We start from the raw sequence: 20,705 nt of genomic DNA, 5'->3' as shown, positions 1-20,705 counted from the left end.
AAAGGAATTTACGGTAAGTAAACAAAATTCCCTTCTTCTTTTTCGCTCCTAATTGGGAGACCCAGACAGTGGGACGTCCAAAAGCAGTCCCTGGGTGGGTAAAAAGATACCACATGAACGGGCTGTCAGACAGCCTCTTCCTACAGGTGGGCCACCGCCGCCTGAAGGACCTGTCTACCTAGGCTGGCATCTGCCGAAGCGTAGGTATGCACTTGATAGTGTTTGGTAAACGTGTGCAGACTCGACCAGGTAGCCGCCTGGCACACTTGCTGAGCCGTAGCCTGATGCCGCAATGCCCAGGACGCACCCACGGCTCTGGTAGAATGGGCCTTCAGTCCAGATGGGATCGGAAGCCCAGCAGAACGGTATGTGTGAAGAATTGGTTCCTTGATCCACCGCGCCAGGGTGGATTTGGAAGCTTGCGATCCCTTATGCTGACCAGCGACTAGGACAAAGAGCGCATCAGAACGGCGTAGAGACGCCGTGCGAGAAATGTAAATCCTGAGTGCTCTCACCAGGTCCAACAGATGTAAACCCTTTTCAAATTGGTGAACTGGATGCGGACACAAAGATGGCAAAGTGATATCCTGATTGAGATGAAAGGAAGAAACCACCTTGGGAGAAAACTCTGGAATTGGACGCAGTACTACCTTGTCTTGGTGAAACACCAGGAAGGGAGATTTGCAAGATAACGCCGCTAGCTCGGACACTCTTCGAAGAGACGTGACCGCCACAAGAAAAACTACCTTTTGTGAAAGCCGAGAAAGGGGAACCTCTTTCAAAGGCTCGAAAGGCGGCTTCTGGAGAGCAATGAGAACCTTGTTCAGATCCCAGGGTTCCAATGGCCGTCTGTAAGGAGGAACGATATGACAAACTCCTTGGAGAAACGTGCGTACTTTAGAAAGCCGTGCCAAGCGCTTCTGAAAGAATACGGATAGCGCGGAGACTTGACCCTTAAGCGAGCTAAGCGACAAACCTTTTTCCAACCCAGACTGCAGGAAGGAAAGAAAAATTGGCAATGCAAATGGCCAGGGAGAAAACCCTTGAGCCAAGCACCACGCTAAGAATATCTTCCACGTCCTGTGATAGATCTTAGCTGAGGATGGTTTTCTAGCCTGTCTCATTGTGGCAACAACTTCATGAGATAAACCTGAGGCCGCTAGGATCCAGGACTCAATGGCCACACAGTCAGGTTCAGGGCCGCAGAATTCAGATGGAAAAACGGCCCTTGAGACAGCAAATCTGGACGGTTTGGTAGTGTCCACGGTTGGCCTACCGTGAGATGCCACAGATCCGGGTACCACGACCTTCTTGGCCAATCTGGAGCGACGAGTATGGCTCGATGGCAGTCGGACTTGATTTTCCGGAGAACTCTGGGTAACAATGCTAGAGGTGGGAACACATAGGGGAGTCGGAATTGCGACCAATCCTGAACCAAGGCGTCTGCCGCCAGCGCTCGGTGATCGTGAGACCGTGCCATGAAAACTGGGACCTTGTTGTTGTGCCGTGACGCCATCAGATCGACGTCCGGCGTCCCCCAGCGGCAACAGATCTGCTGAAACACGTCCGGGTGAAGGGACCATTCTCCTGCGTCCATGCCCTGGCGACTGAGAAAGTCTGCTTCCCAGTTTTCCACGCCTGGGATGTGAACTGCGGATATGGTGGACGCTCTGCTTTCCACCCACGTCAAAATCCGCTGGACTTCTTGAAAAGCTTGGCGACTGCGTGTTCCCCCTTGGTGGTTGATGTACGCCACCGCCGTGGAATTGTCCGACTGAATCCGAATCTGCTTGCCTTCCAGCCATTGTTGGAAGGCTCGCAGGGCAAGATAGATTGCTCTGATTTCCAGAACATTGATCTGCAGGGTGGACTCTTCCTGAGTCCACGTCCCCTGAGCCCTGTGGTGGAGAAACACCGCTCCCCACCCTGATAGGCTCGCATCCGTCGTGACCACTGCCCAGGACGGGGGAAGGAACGACTTTCCCTGTGACAATGAGGTGGGGAGAAGCCACCAACGCAGAGAGTCCTTGGCAGTCTGAGAGAGGGAGACAGTCCTGTCGAGGGACGTCGATTTCCCATCCCATTGGCGTAGAATGTCCCATTGTAGAGGGCGCAGATGAAACTGCGCGAACGGGACTGCCTCCATTGCTGCTACCATCTTTCCTAGGAAATGCATGAGGCGCCTCAGTGAGTGCGACTGGCTCTGAAGGAGAGATTGCACTCCAGTCCGTAGCGAGCACTGCTTGTCCAGTGGAAGCCTCACTATCGCTGAGAGAGTATGAAACTCCATGCCAAGATAAGTCAGAGATTGGGTCGGGGTTAGATGAGACTTTGGAAAGTTGATAATCCACCCGAAACTCTGGAGAGTGTCTAGTGCCACCTTCAGACTGTGTTGGCATGCCTCTTGAGAGGGTGCCTTTATAAGCAGGTCGTCTAGATACGGGATGACCGAGTGACCCTGCGAGTGCAGAACAGCTACTACTGCTGCCATGACTTTGGTGAAGACCCGGGGGGCTGTTGCCAGACCGAAAGGTAACGCTACGAACTGTAGGTGTTCGTCGTGTATGACGAAGCGTAGGAAACGCTGATGCTCTGGTGCAATCGGCACGTGGAGATACGCATCTTTGATATCTATTGATGCTAGAAAATCTCCTTGAGACATTGAGGCTATGACGGAGCGTAGGGATTCCATCCGGAACCTCCTGACTTTTACGTGTCTGTTGAGCAACTTTAGATCCAGGACGGGTCGATACGATCCGTCCTTTTTTGGGACCACAAACAGATTGGAGTAAAAACCGTGACCTTTTTCCTGAAGAGGGACGGAGGTCACCACTCCTTCCGCCTTTAGAGCGGCCACCGCCTGCAACAGAGCATCGGCTCGGTCTGGTGGTGGAGAAGTTCTGAAGAAACGAGTTGGCGGACGAGAACTGAACTCTATCCTGTACCCGTGAGACAGAATATCCCTCACCCAACGGTCTTTGACGCGTGACAGCCAAATGTCGCCAAAGTGGGAAAGCCTCCCACCGACCGCGGGTGTGGGAATCGGAGACCGCAAGTCAGGAGGACGCCGTCTTGGCAACGGTTCCTCCGGCTGTCCTTTTTGGGCGTGACTGAGACCTCCAAGAATCTGAGCGTCTCTGGTCTTTTTGAGTCTTTTTTGACGAGGCGAATTGGGACCTGCCCGGTCCTCGAAAGGACCGATAACCAGACTGACCCTTCCTCTGTTGGGGTTTGTTTTGTCTGTGTTGCGGTAAGGATGAGTCCTTACCCTTGGAGTGTTTGATGATTTCATCCAAACGCTCTCCAAACAATCGGTCACGAGAAAAAGGCAAATTGGTTAAGCACTTCTTGGAATGAGAATCTGCTTTCCAATGTCTCAACCACAGGGCCCTACGCAAAACAACGGAGTTGGCTGACGCCACTGCCGTGCGGCTTGTAGCGTCAAGAACAGCATTAATCGCGTACGACGCGAATGCCGCCATTTGCGAGGTCAATGGTGCTACCTGCGGGGCAAATGCACGTGTGACTGAGTCGACTCGCGCAAGCCCGGCTGAGATAGCTTGGAGTGCCCATACGGCCGCAAAAGAAGGCGCTAATGACGCTCCAATCGCTTCATAGATGGATTTCAGCCAGAGCTCCATCTGCCTGTCAGTGGCATCTTTAAGTGCCGCTCCATCTTCAACTGCAACCAAGGATCTAGCTGCAAGCCTGGAAATTGGAGGATCCACTTTTGGACACTGGGTCCAACCCTTGACCACCTCAGGGGGAAAAGGGTAGCGTGTATCTTTAAGCCGTTTAGGAAAACGCCTTTCAGGATAAGCGTGGGGTTTCTGGATTGCGTCTCTAAAGTCAGCGTGGTCCAGAAAAGTGCTTAATGTACGCTTAGGGTATCTGAAATGGATTCTCTCGTGCTGCGAAGCTGACTCCTCTACAAGAGGAGCTGGTGGGGAAATATTTAACATCTTATTGATGTTAAATATAAGATCATTAACTATGGCGTCACCATCTGGTGTATCTAGATTGAGAGCGGTCCCAGGATCAGAATCCTGATCAGTTACGTCCGCCTCATCACCCATAGATTCATCTCGCTGGGATCCTGACCATTGAGATGAATGTGAAGGCCCGTCATAGCGAGCCCGCTTAGGCTGCCCGGGGCCATCGTCCGAGTCAGAGTCTTCACCCTGAGGTGTATATGCCCGTCCCGGAGCTTGGAGGTAATTCAGCTGAGGGGGACCAGGGGGCAATGATTGCACAGTGTCCGTGGCCTGAAGTACAGGCTTAGCTCGCAATGTGTCAAGAATTTGTGACATAGTGAGAGACATTCTGTCAGCAAAAGCTGCAAACTCAGTTCCTGTCACCTGGACAGCATTCACAGGTGGTACACCCTGGGTCACGTCCAGCAGAGGTCCCGACTGTGCAAGCGCCGCAGGGGCCGAGCACTGCACACAATGGGGGTCCGTGGAGCCTGCCGGTAGAAAAGTCCCACATGCGGTGCAGGAAGCATATAATGTCTGTGCCTTGGCACCCTTGCGTTTTACGGACGACATGCTGCTGGCTCTCTGCAATGTGAGAGAGTCTATAGCCAAAGGGCGACCAGCGCTATGTAATACCAAGTATTTGTAGAAACAAAATACTAAGAATACTACTGGCACAAGAGGGGGTGAGCCCTGAGGGCTGCTTACCGCCCGCTGAATAGCGGGTAAGAGGCGCAGAATTCCTTGTCTGGGTCTCCCCGGCTCCCCTCTGCAGCTCAGCGTGTCAGTAGGAATGGCTGCCGGCGTCTGTGGAGAGGGGCGGTCCGTGGGAGTTTCCAAACAAAAGTGCGGGAAACAGTGTCCCCTCTGTGCCGATTGTGAGGGCTGGAGTATGTAAAAACGACTCCAGCCCTCGGCGCTGATGCACTGGCCAGCGTCCCGCCCCTCTCCTGACTGGCAGGTCTGGGGGCGGGAACGAACGGAAGCAGGCCGCAAAAGCCGGGGACTCGAGTTATCAGCGCGGCCGCCGTAAAAGCGCGGGCCGCGCTGAAGTCCCCGGCGCACCACAAGTGCCAGCCGCGCCGCAGTCCCAGCGGCCGGCGCGACCGATTCCCAGAAGTGGCCAGCGTCCCGCCCCTCTCCTGACTGGCAGGTCTGGGGGCGGGAACGAACGGAAGCAGGCCGCAAAAGCCGGGGACTCGAGTTATCAGCGCGGCCGCCGTAAAAGCGCGGGCCGCGCTGAAGTCCCCGGCGCACCACAAGTGCCAGCCGCGCCGCAGTCCCAGCGGCCGGCGCGACCGATTCCCAGAAGTGTGCCTGCTTCAGCAAAGCTGAATGAGGCCATGGCACAAGCGCCGTAGCGCTGATGTCCCCCGGCGCACTACAACACCCAGCATGCTGCGGTGTGAGCGCCAAATGCACGGGGACACAGAGTACCTTGAGGAAGCAGGGCCATGTCCCTGATGTACTCCGCTCCATCCAGCATCTTCTCCAGGGGCTGTAGATGGAGCACGGTCTCAGTGCCTGGAGACCAGTAAATCCCACTTCACCCAGAGCCCTGTAAAAAGGGATGGGGAAGGAATCAGCATGTGGGCTCCTGCCGCCGTACCCGCAATGGGTACCTCAACCTTACAAACACCTCCGACATACAGTGGGGTGAGAAGGGAGCATGCTGGGAGCCCTGTATGGGCCCTCTTTTCTTCCATCCGACATAGTCAGCAGCTGCTGCTGACTAAAAACAATGGAGCTATGCGTGCGTGTCTGACCTCCTGCGCACAAAGCTAAAACTGAGGAATCCGTACTCCTACGGGAGGGTGTATAGCCAGAAGGGGAGGGGCCTTACACTTTTAAGTGTAGTTCTTTGTGCGGCCTCCAGAGGCAGTAGCTATACACCCACTGTCTGGGTCTCCCAATTAGGAGCGAAAAAGAAAGGCAAATTATATGCAACTCTGTGTCTCAGATAATGTGGTATATAATGCAAACGAGGTTTATCTAACCTCTGACCACCATACTCACCAAGCTGTTCTACAATCTGGGTATAAATTGGGTCTAATCTCCTCATGGTTTTAATGAGGTCTTTCCTTCTGAAGCGGATTTCCACTGTGCCCTCAGCTTCCAAGACACCACCTCTGGAAGGACAGAAAAGGTGATTGATAAGTCATACTGGACAAAGAACATAGCCCTACTTGTAGAACGCCCTTAAATACACTTTAATGCCCTTATAACAGATAGTCATACCTCACAAAATAGTTAATAAATTTAATTTCCCATGTCAAATTTACATCAGCATCACTTTTTAAATGCCCTTTTATTTTGTTAGGATGTTAGAAGGGCTGTGTATATATACAACCCTTCTAACATTCCTAACAACATAACAGGGCATTTAAAAAATGATGCTGATGTAAATTTGACATACAGTGGAACCTCGCTTAACGAGTAACCCAGTTAGTGAGTATTTTGCCTAACGAGCAAAGCTTGCTGTAAATTTGTAACTTCCGGTTCCGTACATCCACCGAGCTCTAACCCGCTCTTGCAGTCCGCACAAACACACACAAGCACGCACAAACACACACAAACATGCACGCACACACACACGTATAATTATGCTCACTTTACCTTCCGTTCCATCGCCAGCCTACTGGAACTTGCAGTTCGCCGGTACAGGATGTGTATCTGGTAACCATCACGACAAGGGAGGAAATTCCGCTGCCAGAGCGCTGCCATCAAAGGCAGGAGCTGCTTGCCTCTGATTGGCCAATGCGCTGCCTTTGAGTAGCAGCTGACAACCGAAGTTCCTCCCTCGTTGCGATGGCATCCTGTAGCGGCGAACTACAAGATTCATGGGGCCGGCGAAGGAACAGAAGGTAAGGTGAGCATAATATGTGTATCTTCCATTTCATCGCCGGTCTCCTGGAACTTGCAGTTCGCCGATACAGGATGTGCATCGGCGACCAGCGTGACGAGGGAGGAACTTCGGCTGTCAGCCGCTACTTAAAGGCAGCGCGCTGGCCAATCCGAGGAAAGCGGCTTCTGCCTTTGACTTCAGCGCTCTGGCAGCGGAAATTCCTCTCTCGTCGCGATGGTTACCAGATACACTTCCTCTAACAGCGAACTGCAAGTTCCAGGAGGCCGGCGATGGTATGGAAGGTAAGGTGAGCATATTATGTGTGTGTTTGTGCGAGTTTGTGCATGTGTGCAATGATACAATTCGGGACCAGGATGGGACATTTAACAAGTTGTGGAACGAATTGTCTGCATTGCAGTGATTTCCTATGGGAAATCTTGCTTTGCTGAACGAGTAACTTGGTTAACAAGCACACTCCCAGAACGGATTGTTCTCGTTAACCAAGATTCCACTGTATAGGAAGAAGGGAATTTTGTTTACTTACCGTAAATTCCTTTTCTTCTAGCTCCTATTGGGAGACCCAGACAATTGGGGTGTATAGCTTCTGCCTCCGGAGGCCACACAAAGTATTACACTTTAAAAAGTGTAACCCCTCCCCTCTGCCTATACACCCTCCCGTGCATCACGGGCTCATCAGTTTTGGTGCAAAAGCAGGAAACTTATAAATTGGTCTAGGGTAAATTCAATCCGAAGGATGTTCGGAGAACTGAAACCATGAACCAAAAGAACAATTCAACATGAACAACATGTGTACACAAAAGAACAACAGCCCGAAGGGAACAGGGGCGGGTGCTGGGTCTCCCAATAGGAGCTAGAAGAAAAGGAATTTACGGTAAGTAAACAAAATTCCCTTCTTCTTTGTCGCTCCATTGGGAGACCCAGACAATTGGGACGTCCAAAAGCAGTCCCTGGGTGGGTAAAAGAATACCTCAATAAAAAGAGCCGAAAAAACGGCCCCCTCTTACAGGTGGGCAACCGCCGCCTGAAGGACTCGCCTACCTAGACTGGCATCTGCCGAAGCATAGGCATGCACCTGATAGTGTTTCGTGAAAGTGTGCAGACTAGACCAGGTAGCCGCCTGACACACCTGCTGAGCCGTAGCCCGGTGCCGCAATGCCCAGGACGCACCCACGGCTCTGGTAGAATGGGCTTTCAGCCCTGAAGGAATCGGAAGCCCCGAAGAACGGTAGGCTTCAAGAATCGGTTCCTTGATCCACCGAGCCAAGGTTGACTTGGAAGCCTGCGACCCCTTACGCTGGTCAGCGACAAGGACAAAGAGCGCATCAGAACGGCGCAGGGGTGCCGTGCGAGACACGTAGAACCGGAGTGCTCTCACGAGATCTAACAAGTGCAAATCCTTTTCACATTGGTGAACTGGATGAGGGCAAAAAGAAGGTAAGGAGATATCCTGATTGAGATGAAAAGGGGATACCACCTTAGGGAGAAATTCCGGGACCGGACGCAGAACCACCTTATCCTGGTGAAACACCAGGAAGGGGGCTTTGCATGACAGCGCTGCTAGCTCAGACACTCTCCGAAGTGATGTGACTGCCACTAGGAAGGCCACCTTCTGCGAAAGACGTGATAGAGAGACATCCCGCAGCGGCTCGAAAGGTGGTTTCTGAAGAGCCGTTAGCACCCTGTTAAGATCCCAGGGTTCCAGCGGACGCTTGTAAGGTGGGACTATGTGGCAAACTCCCTGCAGGAACGTGCGGACCTGCGGAAGCCTGGCTAGACGCTTTTGAAAAAACACGGAAAGCGCCGATACTTGTCCCTTGAGAAAGCCGAGAGACAAACCCTTGTCCATTCCGGATTGAAGGAAAGAAAGAAAAGTGGGTAAGGCAAACGGCCAGGGGGTAAAACCCTGATCAGAGCACCAGGATAAGAAGATCCTCCAAGCCCTGTGATAGATCTTGGCGGACGTTGGTTTCCTGGCCTGTCTCATAGTGGCAATGACATCTTGAGATAACCCTGAGGACGCTAGGAGCCAGGACTCAATGGCCACACAGTCAGGTTGAGGGAAAAAAGGCCCTTGAGACAGCAAGTCTGGTCGGTCTGGGAGTGCCCACGGTTGACCCACCGTGAGGTGCCACAGATCCGGGTACCACGACCTCCTCGGCCAGTCTGGAGTGACGAGGATGGCGCGGCGGCAGTCGGACCTGATCTTGCGTAACACTCTGGGCAGCAGTGCCAGAGGAGGAAATACATAAGGCAGTCGAAACTGCGACCAATCCTGAACTAATGCGTCCGCCGCCAGAGCTCTGTGATCTTGAGACCGTGCCATGAATGCCGGGACTTTGTTGTTGTGCCGATACGCCATGAGGTCGACGTCCGGCGTTCCCCAGCGGCAACAGATCTCTTGAAACACGTCCGGGTGAAGAGACCATTCCCCTGCGTCCATGCCCTGGAGACTGAGAAAGTCTGCTTCCCAGTTTTCTACGCCCGGGATGTGAACTGCGGAGATGGTGGAGGCTGTGGCCTCCGCCCACAGCAGAATCCGCCGAACTTCTTGGAAGGCTTGACGACTGCGTGTGCCGCCCTGGTGGTTGATGTACGCGACCGCCGTGGCGTTGTCCGACTGTATGCGGATCTGCCTGCCCTCCAGCCACCGATGGAACGCCTTTAGGGCTAGATACACTGCCCTTATCTCCAGAACATTGATCTGAAGGGAGGACTCTGTCGGAGTCCAGGTTCCCTGAGCCCTGTGGTGGAGAAAGACCGCTCCCCACCCTGACAGACTCGCGTCCATCGTGACCACAGCCCAGGATGGGGGCAGGAAGGATTTTCCCTTCGACAAAAAAGTGGGAAGAAGCCACCACTGAAGAGAGGTTTTGGCTGCCAGTGAAAGAGAGACGTTCCTGTCTAGGGACGTCGACCTCCTGTCCCATTTGCGGAGAATGTCCCATTGAAGTGGACGCAGATGAAACTGCGCAAAGGGAACTGCCTCCATTGCTGCCACCATCTTCCCTAGGAAGTGCATGAGGCGCCTCAAGGGGTGTGACTGGGCCCGAAGAAGAGATTTCACCCCTGTCTGCAGCGAACGCTGTTTGTCCAGCGGAAGCTTGACTATCGCTGAGAGAGTATGAAACTCCATCCCGAGGTAAGTCAGTGATTGGGTCGGTGTCAATTTTGACTTTGGGAAATTGATGATCCACCCGAACCTCTGGAGAGTCTCCAGAGCAATGGTCAGGCTGTGTTGACATGCCACCCGGGAGGGTGCCTTGACTAGGAGATCGTCTAAGTAAGGGATCACCGAGTGGCCCTGAGAGTGTAGGACCGCCACCACGGATGCCATGACCTTGGTGAAGACCCGTGGGGCTGTCGCCAGGCCGAAAGGCAGTGCCACAAACTGAAGGTGTTCATCCCCGATGGCGAAACGCAGGAAGCGTTGATGCTCTGGTGCAATCGGCACATGGAGATAAGCATCCCTGATGTCGATTGATGCTAGGAAGTCTCCTTGGGACATCGAAGCGATGACAGAGCGGAGAGATTCCATCCGAAACCGTCTGGTTCTCACGTGTCTGTTGAGCAGTTTGAGGTCCAGAACGGGACGGAATGATCCGTCCTTTTTTGGCACCACGAACAAGTTGGAGTAAAAACCGCGACCACGTTCTTGAAGGGGAACGGGGATCACAGCTCCTTCTGCCTTCAGAGTGTTCACCGCCTGAAAAAGTGCATCGGCTCGCTCGGGGGGCGGAGATATTCTGAAGAAACGAGTCGGAGGACGAGAGCTGAGCTCTATCCTGTAACCGTGAGACAGAATGTCTCTCACCCATCGGTCTTGGACATGTGGCCACCAGGCGTCGCAAAAGCGGGAGAGCCTGCCACCGACCGAGGATGCGGTTTGGGGAGGCCGAAAGTCATGAGGAGGCCGCCTTGGAGACGGTTCCTCCGGCGGTCTTTGGAGGACGTGACTTAGACCGCCATGCATAAGAGTTCCTCTGGCCCTTCTCTGGCCTGTTGGACGTGGAAGATTGGGACCTGGCTGAGGGCCGAAAGGACCGAAACCTCGATTGAATTTTTCGTTGCTGAGGTCTGTTTGGTTTGGACTGGGGTAAGGACGAGTCCTTTCCCTTGGATTGTTTAATAATTTCATCCAATCGCTCGCCAAACAAACGGTCGCCAGAAAATGGCAAACCGGTTAAGAACTTCTTGGAAGCAGAGTCTGCCTTCCATTCGCGTAGCCACATGGCCCTGCGGACTGCCACAGAATTGGCGGACGCTACCGCTGTACGGCTCGCAGAGTCCAGGATGGCATTCATGGCATAGAATGAAAATACCGACGCCTGCGAAGTCAAAGACGCAACTTGCGGAGCAGAGGTACGTGTGACCGCATTAATCTCAGACAGACAAGCTGAGATAGCTTGGAGTGCCCACACGGCTGCAAAGGCCGGGGCAAAAGACGCGCCTATGGCTTCATAGATGGATTTCATCAGGAGCTCTATCTGCCTGTCAGTGGCATCCTTGAGCGATGAACCATCTGCCACTGATACTAAGGATCTAGCCGCCAGTCTAGAGACTGGAGGATCCACCTTGGGACACTGAGCCCAACCCTTAACTACGTCAGGGGGGAAGGGGTAACGTGTGTCATTAAGGCGCCTAGTAAAGCGCTTGTCCGGAAATGCTCTGTGCTTCTGGACAGCATCTCTGAAGTTAGAGTGATCGAAAAACGCACTCCGTGTACGTTTGGGAAACCTAAACTGGTGTTTCTCCTGCTGCGAAGCAGACTCCTCTATAGGTGGAGTTGGGGGAGAAAGATCTAGCACCTGGTTGATGGATGCTATAAGGTCATTTACTATGGCGTCCCCTTCAGGTGTATCAAGATTGAGAGCAACGTCAGGATCAGAGCCCTGAGCTGCGACCTCCGCTTCATCCTCCAGAGAGTCCTCAAGCTGAGACCCCGAACAGCGTGATGAAGTCGGGGAAGGTTCCCAGCGAGCTCGCTTAGCCGGTCTGGGACTGCGGTCCGTGTCGGAGTCCTCCCCGTGGGACCTAGGTGTCACCCCAGGAGCACTCTGCAGCGCAGACTGAGAGGGGCCTGGGGGCGATGAACTCACAGTGCCCGGGGCCTGTGTAAGTACCGATCTGGACTGCAAGGCTTCTAGTATCTTAGCAGACCATCTGTCCATAGACTGAGCCATGGATTGTGAAAGCGACTCAGAGAGTTTCTCAGCCAAAACTGCAAACTCTGTCCCTGCCACCTGGACAGTGGAAGCCGGCGGTTCTACCTGAGCCGAGGGTCCCACCAGTGCCCGAGGCTCCGGCTGAGTGAGTGCCACAGGGGCCGAGCATTGCTCACAGTGAGGGTAGGTGGAACCTGCAGGTAACATAGCCGCACAAGAGGTACAGGTTGCAAAATAACCCTGTGTCTTGGCACCCTTGCTCTTTGCGGACGACATGCTGATGTCTCCTCTGAGAGTGATCACTGAGGGTATATAGCCAAAAGCAAAACAATGCGGCCGAACAGAGAAAATGTATACAAATATATATATATATCCACTTCGGCACCCTAGGGGGACCAGCACCGGGTAACCGGTGTGGCTTACCGACCGCCCAAAGCGGTTGTGTGTCCACCAGATTCCCTGCCTGGGCCTCCCAGAGCTGCAGAGCTCGTTCTGAAATCCTCCACCGGCAGAAGTGATTGTAAAAATGGCTGCCGGAGCTCTCAGGGGAGGAGGGAGCCGTGGGCGGTGACTAATAAAGTGCGGGAATCTGGTGCCCCACAGTGATCAGTGAGGGGGGAGGAGGACACCTAAGTATGCTCCAGCCCTCACTGCCGACGTCCAGTCGACAGTCCTGCCCTTACCCCTGACTGGCAGGCCCGGGGGCGGGAGTTATGGTACTAGGCCGCATGAAGCCGGGGACTAAATTTAATAACGCGGCCGGCAAACAGGTGCGGTCGGCGCGGTAGTCCCGGTCGTCACAAAAAAACAGCAGCCGCTGCAGCGTCTGTGACACAGGCGCTCCATGCACCGTCCCCAAGGGGACACAGAGTACCTTTTAGATGCAGGGCCTGTCCCTGATGATACCCAGTCTCCTGTCCGGCAGATTCCCCCAGGGGCTGAGGAGGGAGCCCGGTCCCAGTGAATGGTGACCGGTTAGGATCCCACTTCTCCCAGAGCCTCTAAGGGATGGGGAAGGAAAACAGCATGTGGCTCCAGCCTTTGTACCCGCAATAGGTACCTCAACCTTAACAGCACCGCCGACTTAGTGGGGTGAGAAGGGAGCATGCCGGGGGCCCTGTTGGGGGCCCTCTTTTCTTCCATCCGATACAATCAGCAGCTGCTGCTGACTAAAATGGGAGCTTGAGTGAATGTGTGCCTCCTTCAACACAAAGCATAAAACTGATGAGCCCGTGATGCACGGGAGGGTGTATAGGCAGAGGGGAGGGGTTACACTTTTTAAAGTGTAATACTTTGTGTGGCCTCCGGAGGCAGAAGCTATACACCCCAATTGTCTGGGTCTCCCAATGGAGCGACAAAGAAATTAAAATTAATAACTATTTTGTGAGGTACTTAAGCAAACGTTACAAGGAAAAATGTTAATGTGTACTACACAGGTTGTGGGACCCCTGCAGACGTATATGTGGGTGAACCAGGAAGTGAGTGATAGCAATTTTCCTGCAGTGTAGGTCCTACAGAATACAGCAGTGCATCTTTCAGGGGCCCCTAGTAGCCTAAGGTAATGTCAGACGCACTTTTTATGTGAATGACACAACTTAAATCACCAAATTGTTTTGAGCCTGGTGTTTGGCTATTATGTTAGCGTTAGTTTGCACGGACATCTAGGGGCTTTTAGCCCTAATGTGGACATATTTATTCTTATTATTTGGCCATGTTTTTGCTATTTTCAGTGGCAACCTTCAGTTACTTTTTTGGTCAGCATTCCAGGCTATTTGCTGACAATTGTTATACTTGACATCGTCTCCATGTATAGACGTTATACTTTTTGGGAGTGCTGCAACTTTCTGGTCGGTTTTTGTGATCATGTAGTCACCTAGATTTGGTCTTAACCTACATGCACCAATCTTGGTTTTTTTACATATATTCTACTGCCCTTTACTATTTCCTCAAGCATTTTTGTGATCTAGTTTTTAATTTAATACATGCTATTTTGTGTATGTATTTGCTTTTATTTCCATCTTGATTGGGTTGCTGACTTAGGTGTCTGCATATTGCTCATATTTTGGTGCTGTCCTACAGAAGAATGGATGCTCTTGGTAAGTGCTTTATGTTCTGGCTGGCAGATTATCAAGTCAAAATGTTGAAATAATAAGTATCTAAGCAAGAATTCCCATTATGTGCCTTTAAACTGAGGTTTACCCACCTGCTGTCCTTGTCAGCATAAAGCTCCATGTAGAGAGGGTTGATTGTGGGATCAATGACAACCCATGATCCTCCTCTTAGCTCAGCATATGGAGGGATGTATACTAAAACTGGCTGCTTGAATTCTCTTAGGCTGTCCACAATGTATGCTCCAAACTTTAGCACCTGATCGTACATATCTGTAAAATGTAATAGAAGCCTAAATATTCCGCAAATAAGACAGCATAGTGGCATATTACCAGCTAGTTAGCAGAAAACATACATAATACAATAGTATACACTACGACTCATTTTGTATTATGTTTCCATTACCAGCTCTATTTCACATACATCTTTCTATCACATTCTGTTTTTTCATTAATAGCATATTAGAGATACAATTGCTGTGCTTTACTCTTACCCTTCATACCCCCCGAGAATCCCCTCCAGTTTGCAAAGATGATTATGGGCAGCCCCTCACGGTTGAAATCTTTTATAGCCTGTGCAGTTTTAAATGCTGAATCTGGGAACCAAACTTGTCCAGCCTGCTGAATTATCTGGAGAAGAAAAGATTCAGAGGACCTTTTGAGTGGTAGATTTTCACATCTTGTGTTTATCAAATTAATGACGCATCAAATTTCCTTCTTCCCTCCTATTCCAAGAGCCATAATATTTGTTTTTTGCTAAGCTGCAATATTAAATGACACAGATCATTTTAAATATATAATAATTTGAAGGGTTTTTTTTTACATCATTTCTTGTTTTATATATATATATATATATATATATATACATATACATATATACATATATATAAGTCCAACAATGTAGACCAGCTCACTCCTGTGAATCACCTGGATCCTCAGCTGACCTGGTTAACTCCGTTGTGCCCGAATCAGGACGTAGGAGTCCATCCATACAAATGTGAACAACAACAAGGCAGAGTCCAGCAATAACGTGAGCAATCCAGGATGCTGTTAAAAAATTTTTTCCTTCTTTTTATTCATAAATTCATTAAAATATAATGGTCCAAGCAATTCAGAACAGCATTATCGCAGGAAAATAGCGCAGATAGGACTACGCGTTTCAGCGGTAAAATCCGCCTTCTTCACGGTCCAGAATCTGATCTCCTTTCCAAACATAGAACCTTATATACATCTCACTCCCATCAAGGTAATTACAAACATGTGTGAGAGATTTAAAAACATAAGCTAGAAAAGCAAATCAAACATGTAAGGCTAGTTTCACACTTGCGTTCAGCGCATTCCGTCACTATGGAGAATAGCGCAGTCCGTTAACGGACCGCGCTATTCTCCATAGAGTTGTATGGATGACGTACTGTAACGCAAGTGTCTGCGTTGCATCCGCTAGACGACGCAGCGGCGTTATTTTGACGCTGCGTCGGGCGGATGGAAGGCAGCATGTAACGTTTTTCTGCGCTTGGCGGAGTGTCAAAAGAAGGGAATTTTGTTTACTTACCGTAAATTCCTTTTCTTCTAGCTCTAATTGGGAGACCCAGACAATTGGGTGTATAGGCTATGCCTCCGGAGGCAGCACAAAGTATTACACTCAAAAGTGTTAAGCCCCTCCCCTTCTGCCTATACACCCCCCGTGCTCCCACGGGCTCCTCAGTTTTGGTGCAAAAGCAAGAAGGAGGAAAAAGAATTATAAACTGGTTTAAAGTAACATCGATCCGAAGGAATATCGGAGAACTGAAACCATTCAACATGAACAACATGTGTACACAAAAAAACAGGGGCGGGTGCTGGGTCTCCCAATTAGAGCTAGAAGAAAAGGAATTTACGGTAAGTAAACAAAATTCCCTTCTTCTTTGTCGCTCTATTGGGAGACCCAGACAATTGGGATGTCCAAAAGCAATCCCTGGGTGGGTAAAATAATACCTCGTAAGAGAGCCGTAAAACGGCCTTTTCCTACAGGTGCGCAATCGCCGCCTGAAGGACTCGTCTACCTAGACTGGCATCCGCCGAAGCATAGGTATGCAACTGATAGTGTTTCGTGAAAGTGTGCAGGCTCGACCAGGTAGCCGCCTGACACACCTGCTGAGCCGTATCCTGGTGTCTCAAAGCCCAGGACGCACCCACGGCTCTGGTAGAATGGGCCTTCAGCCCTGAGGGAACCGGAAGCCCAGCCGAACGGTGGACTTCGAGAATTGGCTCCTTGATCCACCGAGCCAAGGTTGATTTGTAAGCCTGTGACCCTTTACGCTGGCCAGCGACAAGGACAAAAAGTGCATCCGAGCGGCGCAGGGGCGCCGTACGAGAAATGTAGAGTCTGAGTGCTCTCACCAGATCTAACAAGTGCAAATCCTTTTCACATTGGTGAACTGGATGAGGACAAAAAGAAGGTAAGGAGATATCCTGATTGAGATGAAAGGGGGATACCACCTTAGAGAGAAAGTCCGGAACCGGACGCAGAACCACCTTGTCCTGGTGAACAACCAGGAAAGGGGCTCTGCATGACAGCGCTGCTAGCTTGGACACTCTCCGAAGTGAAGTGACTGCTACTAGAAAAAACCCTTTCTGCGAAAGGCGTGAGAGAGAGAAATATCTCTCATTGTCTCGAATGGTGGTTTCTGAAGAACCATCAGCACCCTGTTCAGAATCCAGGGTTCTAACGTCAGCTTGTAAGAAGGAACGATGTGACAAACCCCCTGCAGGAACGTGCGTACCTGTGGAAGTCTGGCTAGGCGCTTCTGGAAAAAACACAGAGAGCGCTGAGACTTGTCCCTTAAGGGAGTTGAGCGACAAACCCTTTTCCAGTCCAGATTGAAGGAAGGACAGAAAAAATGGGCAAGGCAAAGTGCCAGGGAGAAGAACCCTGAGCAGAGCACCACGACAGGAAAATTTTCCACGTCCTGTGGTAGATCTTGGCGGACGTTGGTTTCCTAGCCTATCTCATAGTGGCAATGACGTCTTGAGATAATCCTGAAGACGCTAGGATCCAGGACTCAATGGCCACACAGTCAGGTTGAGGGCCACAGAATTGAGATGGAAAAAACGGCCCTTGAGATAACAAGTCTGGTCGGTCTGGTAGTGCCCACGGTTGGCCGACCGTGAGATGCCACAGATCCGGGTACCACGACCTCCTCGGCCAGTCTGGAGCGACGAGGATGACGCGGCGGCAGTCGGCCCTGATCTTGCGTAACACTCTGGGCAACAGTGCCAGCGGAGGAACACATAAGGGAGCTGAAACTGCGACCAATCCTGAACTAAGGCGTCTGCCGCCAGAGCTCTGGGATCTTGAGACCGTGCCATGAACGTCGGTACCTTGTTATTGTGCCGGGACGCCATGAAGTCGACGTCCGGCACCCCCCAGCGGCAACAGATCTCCTGAAACACGCCCGGGTGAAGGGACCATTCCCCTGTGTCCATGCCCTGGCGACTGAGATAATCCGCTTCCCAGTTTTCCATGCTTGGAATGTGAACTGCAGAGATGGTGGAGGCCGTGGCTTCCACCCACATCAAAATCCGCCGGACTTCCTGGGAGGCTTGCCGACTGCGTGTGCCGCCTTGGTGGTTGATGTATGCCACCACTGCGGAATTGTCCGACTGAATTCTGATCTGCTTGCCTTCCAGCCACTGCTGGAAAGCTTTCAGGGCAAGATACCCTGCCCGTATTTCCAGAAAATTGATCTGAAGCGAGGACTCTTGCTGGGTCCACGTACCCTAAGCCCTGTGGTGGAGAAAAACCGCTCCCCACCCTGACAGACTCGCGTCCGTCGTGACTACTTCCCAGGATGGGGGTAGGAAAGATTTCCCCTTCGCTAATGAAGTGGGAATAAGCCACCACCGAAGGGAAGCTTTGGTCGTCTGAGAGAGGGAGACGATCCTGACGAGGGACGTCGGCTTCCTGTCCCATTTGCATAGGATGTCCCATTGAAGGGGACGCAGGTGAAATTGCGCGAAAGGGACTGCCTCCATTGCTGTCACCATCTTCCCCAGGAAGTGCGTGAGGCGCCTCACGGGGTGTGACTGGCCTTGAAGGAGAGATTGTACCCCTTTCCGTAGTGACTGCTGTTTGATCAGCGGAAGCTTCACTATCGCTGAGAGTATGAAACTTCGTGCCGAGATATGTCAGCGATTGGGCCGGTGTCAGATTTGACTTTGGAAAATTGATGATCCACCCGAAACCCTGGAGAGTCTCCAGGGTAGCGTCAAGGCTGCGTTGGCATGCCTCTATAGAGGGTGCCTTGATCAGCAGATCGTCCAAATACTGGATCACCGAGTGACCCAGGGAGTGTAGAAGCGCTACTACAGTAGCCATAACCTTGGTAAAAACCCGTGGGGCTGTTGCCAGGCCGAACGGCAGTGCCACGAATTGCAGGTATTCGTGTCCTATGGCAAAGCGCAAGAAGCGCTGGTGCTCTGGAGCAATCGGTACATGGGGATAAGCATTTCTGATATCGATTGATGCCAGGAAATCTCCTTGGGACATTGAGGCGATGACGGAGCGGAGGGATTCCATCCGGAACCGCCTGGTTTTTACCCGTCTGTTGAGCAGTTTCAGGTCCAGGACCGGGCGGAAAGACCCGTCCTTCTTTGAGACCACCAACAAGTTGGAGTAAAAACCGTGGCTCTGTTGCTGAAGAGGAACAGGGACCACCACTCCTTCTGCCTTCAGAGTGCCCAGCGCCTGCAGAGGAGCCTCGGCTCGCTCGGGAGGCGGGGATGACCTGAAGAATCGAGTCGGGGGACGAGAGGTAAACTCTATCTCGTAACCGTGAGACAGAATAACTGTCACCCAGCGGTCTGTTATTTGTGGCAGCCCGGTGTTCGCAAAAGCGGGAGAGCCTGCCACCGACCGAGGATGCTACTAGCGGAGGCCGAAAGTCATGAGGAAGCCGCTTTGTTAGCGGCGCCCCCGGTGGTCTGTTTAGGACATGACTTAGACCGCCATGCATCAGAGCTCCTTTGTCTTTCTGAGACCTTGTGGACGAGGAGAATTGGGACCTGCCCGCGCCCCGAGAGGAGCGAAACCTCGACTGCCCTCTCCTCTGTTGGGATATGTTTGGTTGGGACTGGGGTAAGGATGTATCCTTTCCCTTGGATTGTTTGATGACTTCATCCAGACGCTCGCCAAACAACCTGTCGCCACAAATTGGCAAACTGGTTAAGCGCTTTTTTGGAAGCAGAATCTGCCTTCCATTCCCGTAGCCATAAGGCCCTGCGGAGTACTACCGAATTGGCGGCCGCAACCGCCGTACAGCTCGCAGAGTCCAGGACAGCACTAATAGCGTTGCCGAGGTTTGGGAGGTAATGGATGCCACTTGTGGCGCGGCCGTGCATGTGGCTGCTTCAATTTGCGCTTGACCTGCTGAGATAGCTGGTAGCGCCCATACGGCTGCGAATGCTGGGACAAAAGAAGCTCCGATAGCTTCATAGATGGATTTCAACCAGAGCTCCATCTGCCCGTCAGTGGCATCTTTGAGCGAGGCTCCATCTTCCACTGCAAGTAATGATCTAGCCGCCAGTCTGTGAGATTGGAGGGTCCACTCTGAGACACTGAGTCCAACCTTTAACCACGTCAGGTGGAAAAGGACAACGTGTATCCTTAAGGCGCTAAGAAAAAACGCTTATCTGGACAAGCATGGTGATTCTGGTTTCCCAGGGTTAATCCCTCTCTGCAGCGTCGGAGGAGCTGACAGGAATGGCTGCGGCGTCCTGACGAGAGGAGGGAGCCGTGGGCGTCTCACACAGTGCACAGTGAGGGGAGTGGAGTATGCAAAGCATGCTCCAGCCCTCATGCTGCTCGTTTGTCCCTCTCTTCCGTGCAGCGTCCCGCCCTTCCCCCTGCCTGTCAGGGCTGAGGGCGGGAAAAAGGAAGCTAGGCCGCAAGAAAGCCGGGGACTCGAGTATAAGCGTCGCCGCCGTAAAAGCGCGGCCGACGCCGAAGTCCCCGGCGAACTACAAGTCCCAGCCGCGCCGCAGTTTCACATGGCAGCGGCGGTTAGCGCGGTAGCCCCTACATATAAACACACTCAGCGACGCTGAGTGTGTAATGGCACATATAGACCCGGTCAGCGCCGCGGTCCCCGGTGCACTAGCACACCCAGCAAAGCTGAGGTGTTGCCGTGCACGGTCCCTACAGGGATACAGAGTACCTTCAAGATGCAGGGCCATGTCCCTGAACGGAACCCGGCTCCTATCCAGCAGTCTCCACAGGAGTTGTGGATGAAGCACGGTCTCAGTGCCTGGAGACCGATAGGATCCCACTTCACCAGAGCCCTGAGGGGGATGGGGAAGGAAAGCAGCATGTGGGCTCCAGCCTCCGTACCCGCAATGGATACCTCAACCTTAACAACACCGCCGACAAGAGTGGGGTGAGAAGGGAGCATGCTGGGGGCCCTATATGGGCCCACTTTTCTTCCATCCGACCTGGTCAGCAGCTGCTGCTGACCAATCTGTGGAGCTGTGCTGTGCATGTCTGCCTCCTTCGCACAAAGCATAAAAACTGAGGCGCCCGTGGGAGCACGGGGGGTGTATAGGCAGAAGGGGAGGGGCT

The 20,705-nt window shown here is 52.3% G+C and overlaps 1 protein-coding gene across 3 annotated transcripts in view; it reads right to left on the bottom strand.

Moving 5' to 3' along the window:
- Positions 1–20,705, bottom strand: part of ACACB (acetyl-CoA carboxylase beta) — a 352,023-nt gene that overhangs the window by 18,740 nt on the left and 312,578 nt on the right. For all 3 annotated transcript variants that reach the window (XM_075320034.1, XM_075320035.1, XM_075320036.1), the window contains 3 exons: positions 14,605–14,740; positions 14,206–14,383; positions 5,991–6,103 (listed from right to left, as the gene is read on the bottom strand). In XM_075320034.1, the coding sequence (XP_075176149.1) occupies positions 5,991–6,103; positions 14,206–14,383; positions 14,605–14,740 (427 nt within the window). The remainder of the gene's footprint in view (positions 1–5,990; positions 6,104–14,205; positions 14,384–14,604; positions 14,741–20,705) is intronic.

This window comes from Anomaloglossus baeobatrachus, chromosome 1 (assembly GCF_048569485.1).
Source record: "Anomaloglossus baeobatrachus isolate aAnoBae1 chromosome 1, aAnoBae1.hap1, whole genome shotgun sequence".
Lineage (NCBI taxonomy): Eukaryota > Metazoa > Chordata > Amphibia > Anura > Aromobatidae > Anomaloglossus > Anomaloglossus baeobatrachus.
The sequence above is the reverse complement of the archived record's forward strand: the minus strand, read 5'-3'. Positions and strand labels throughout refer to the sequence as shown.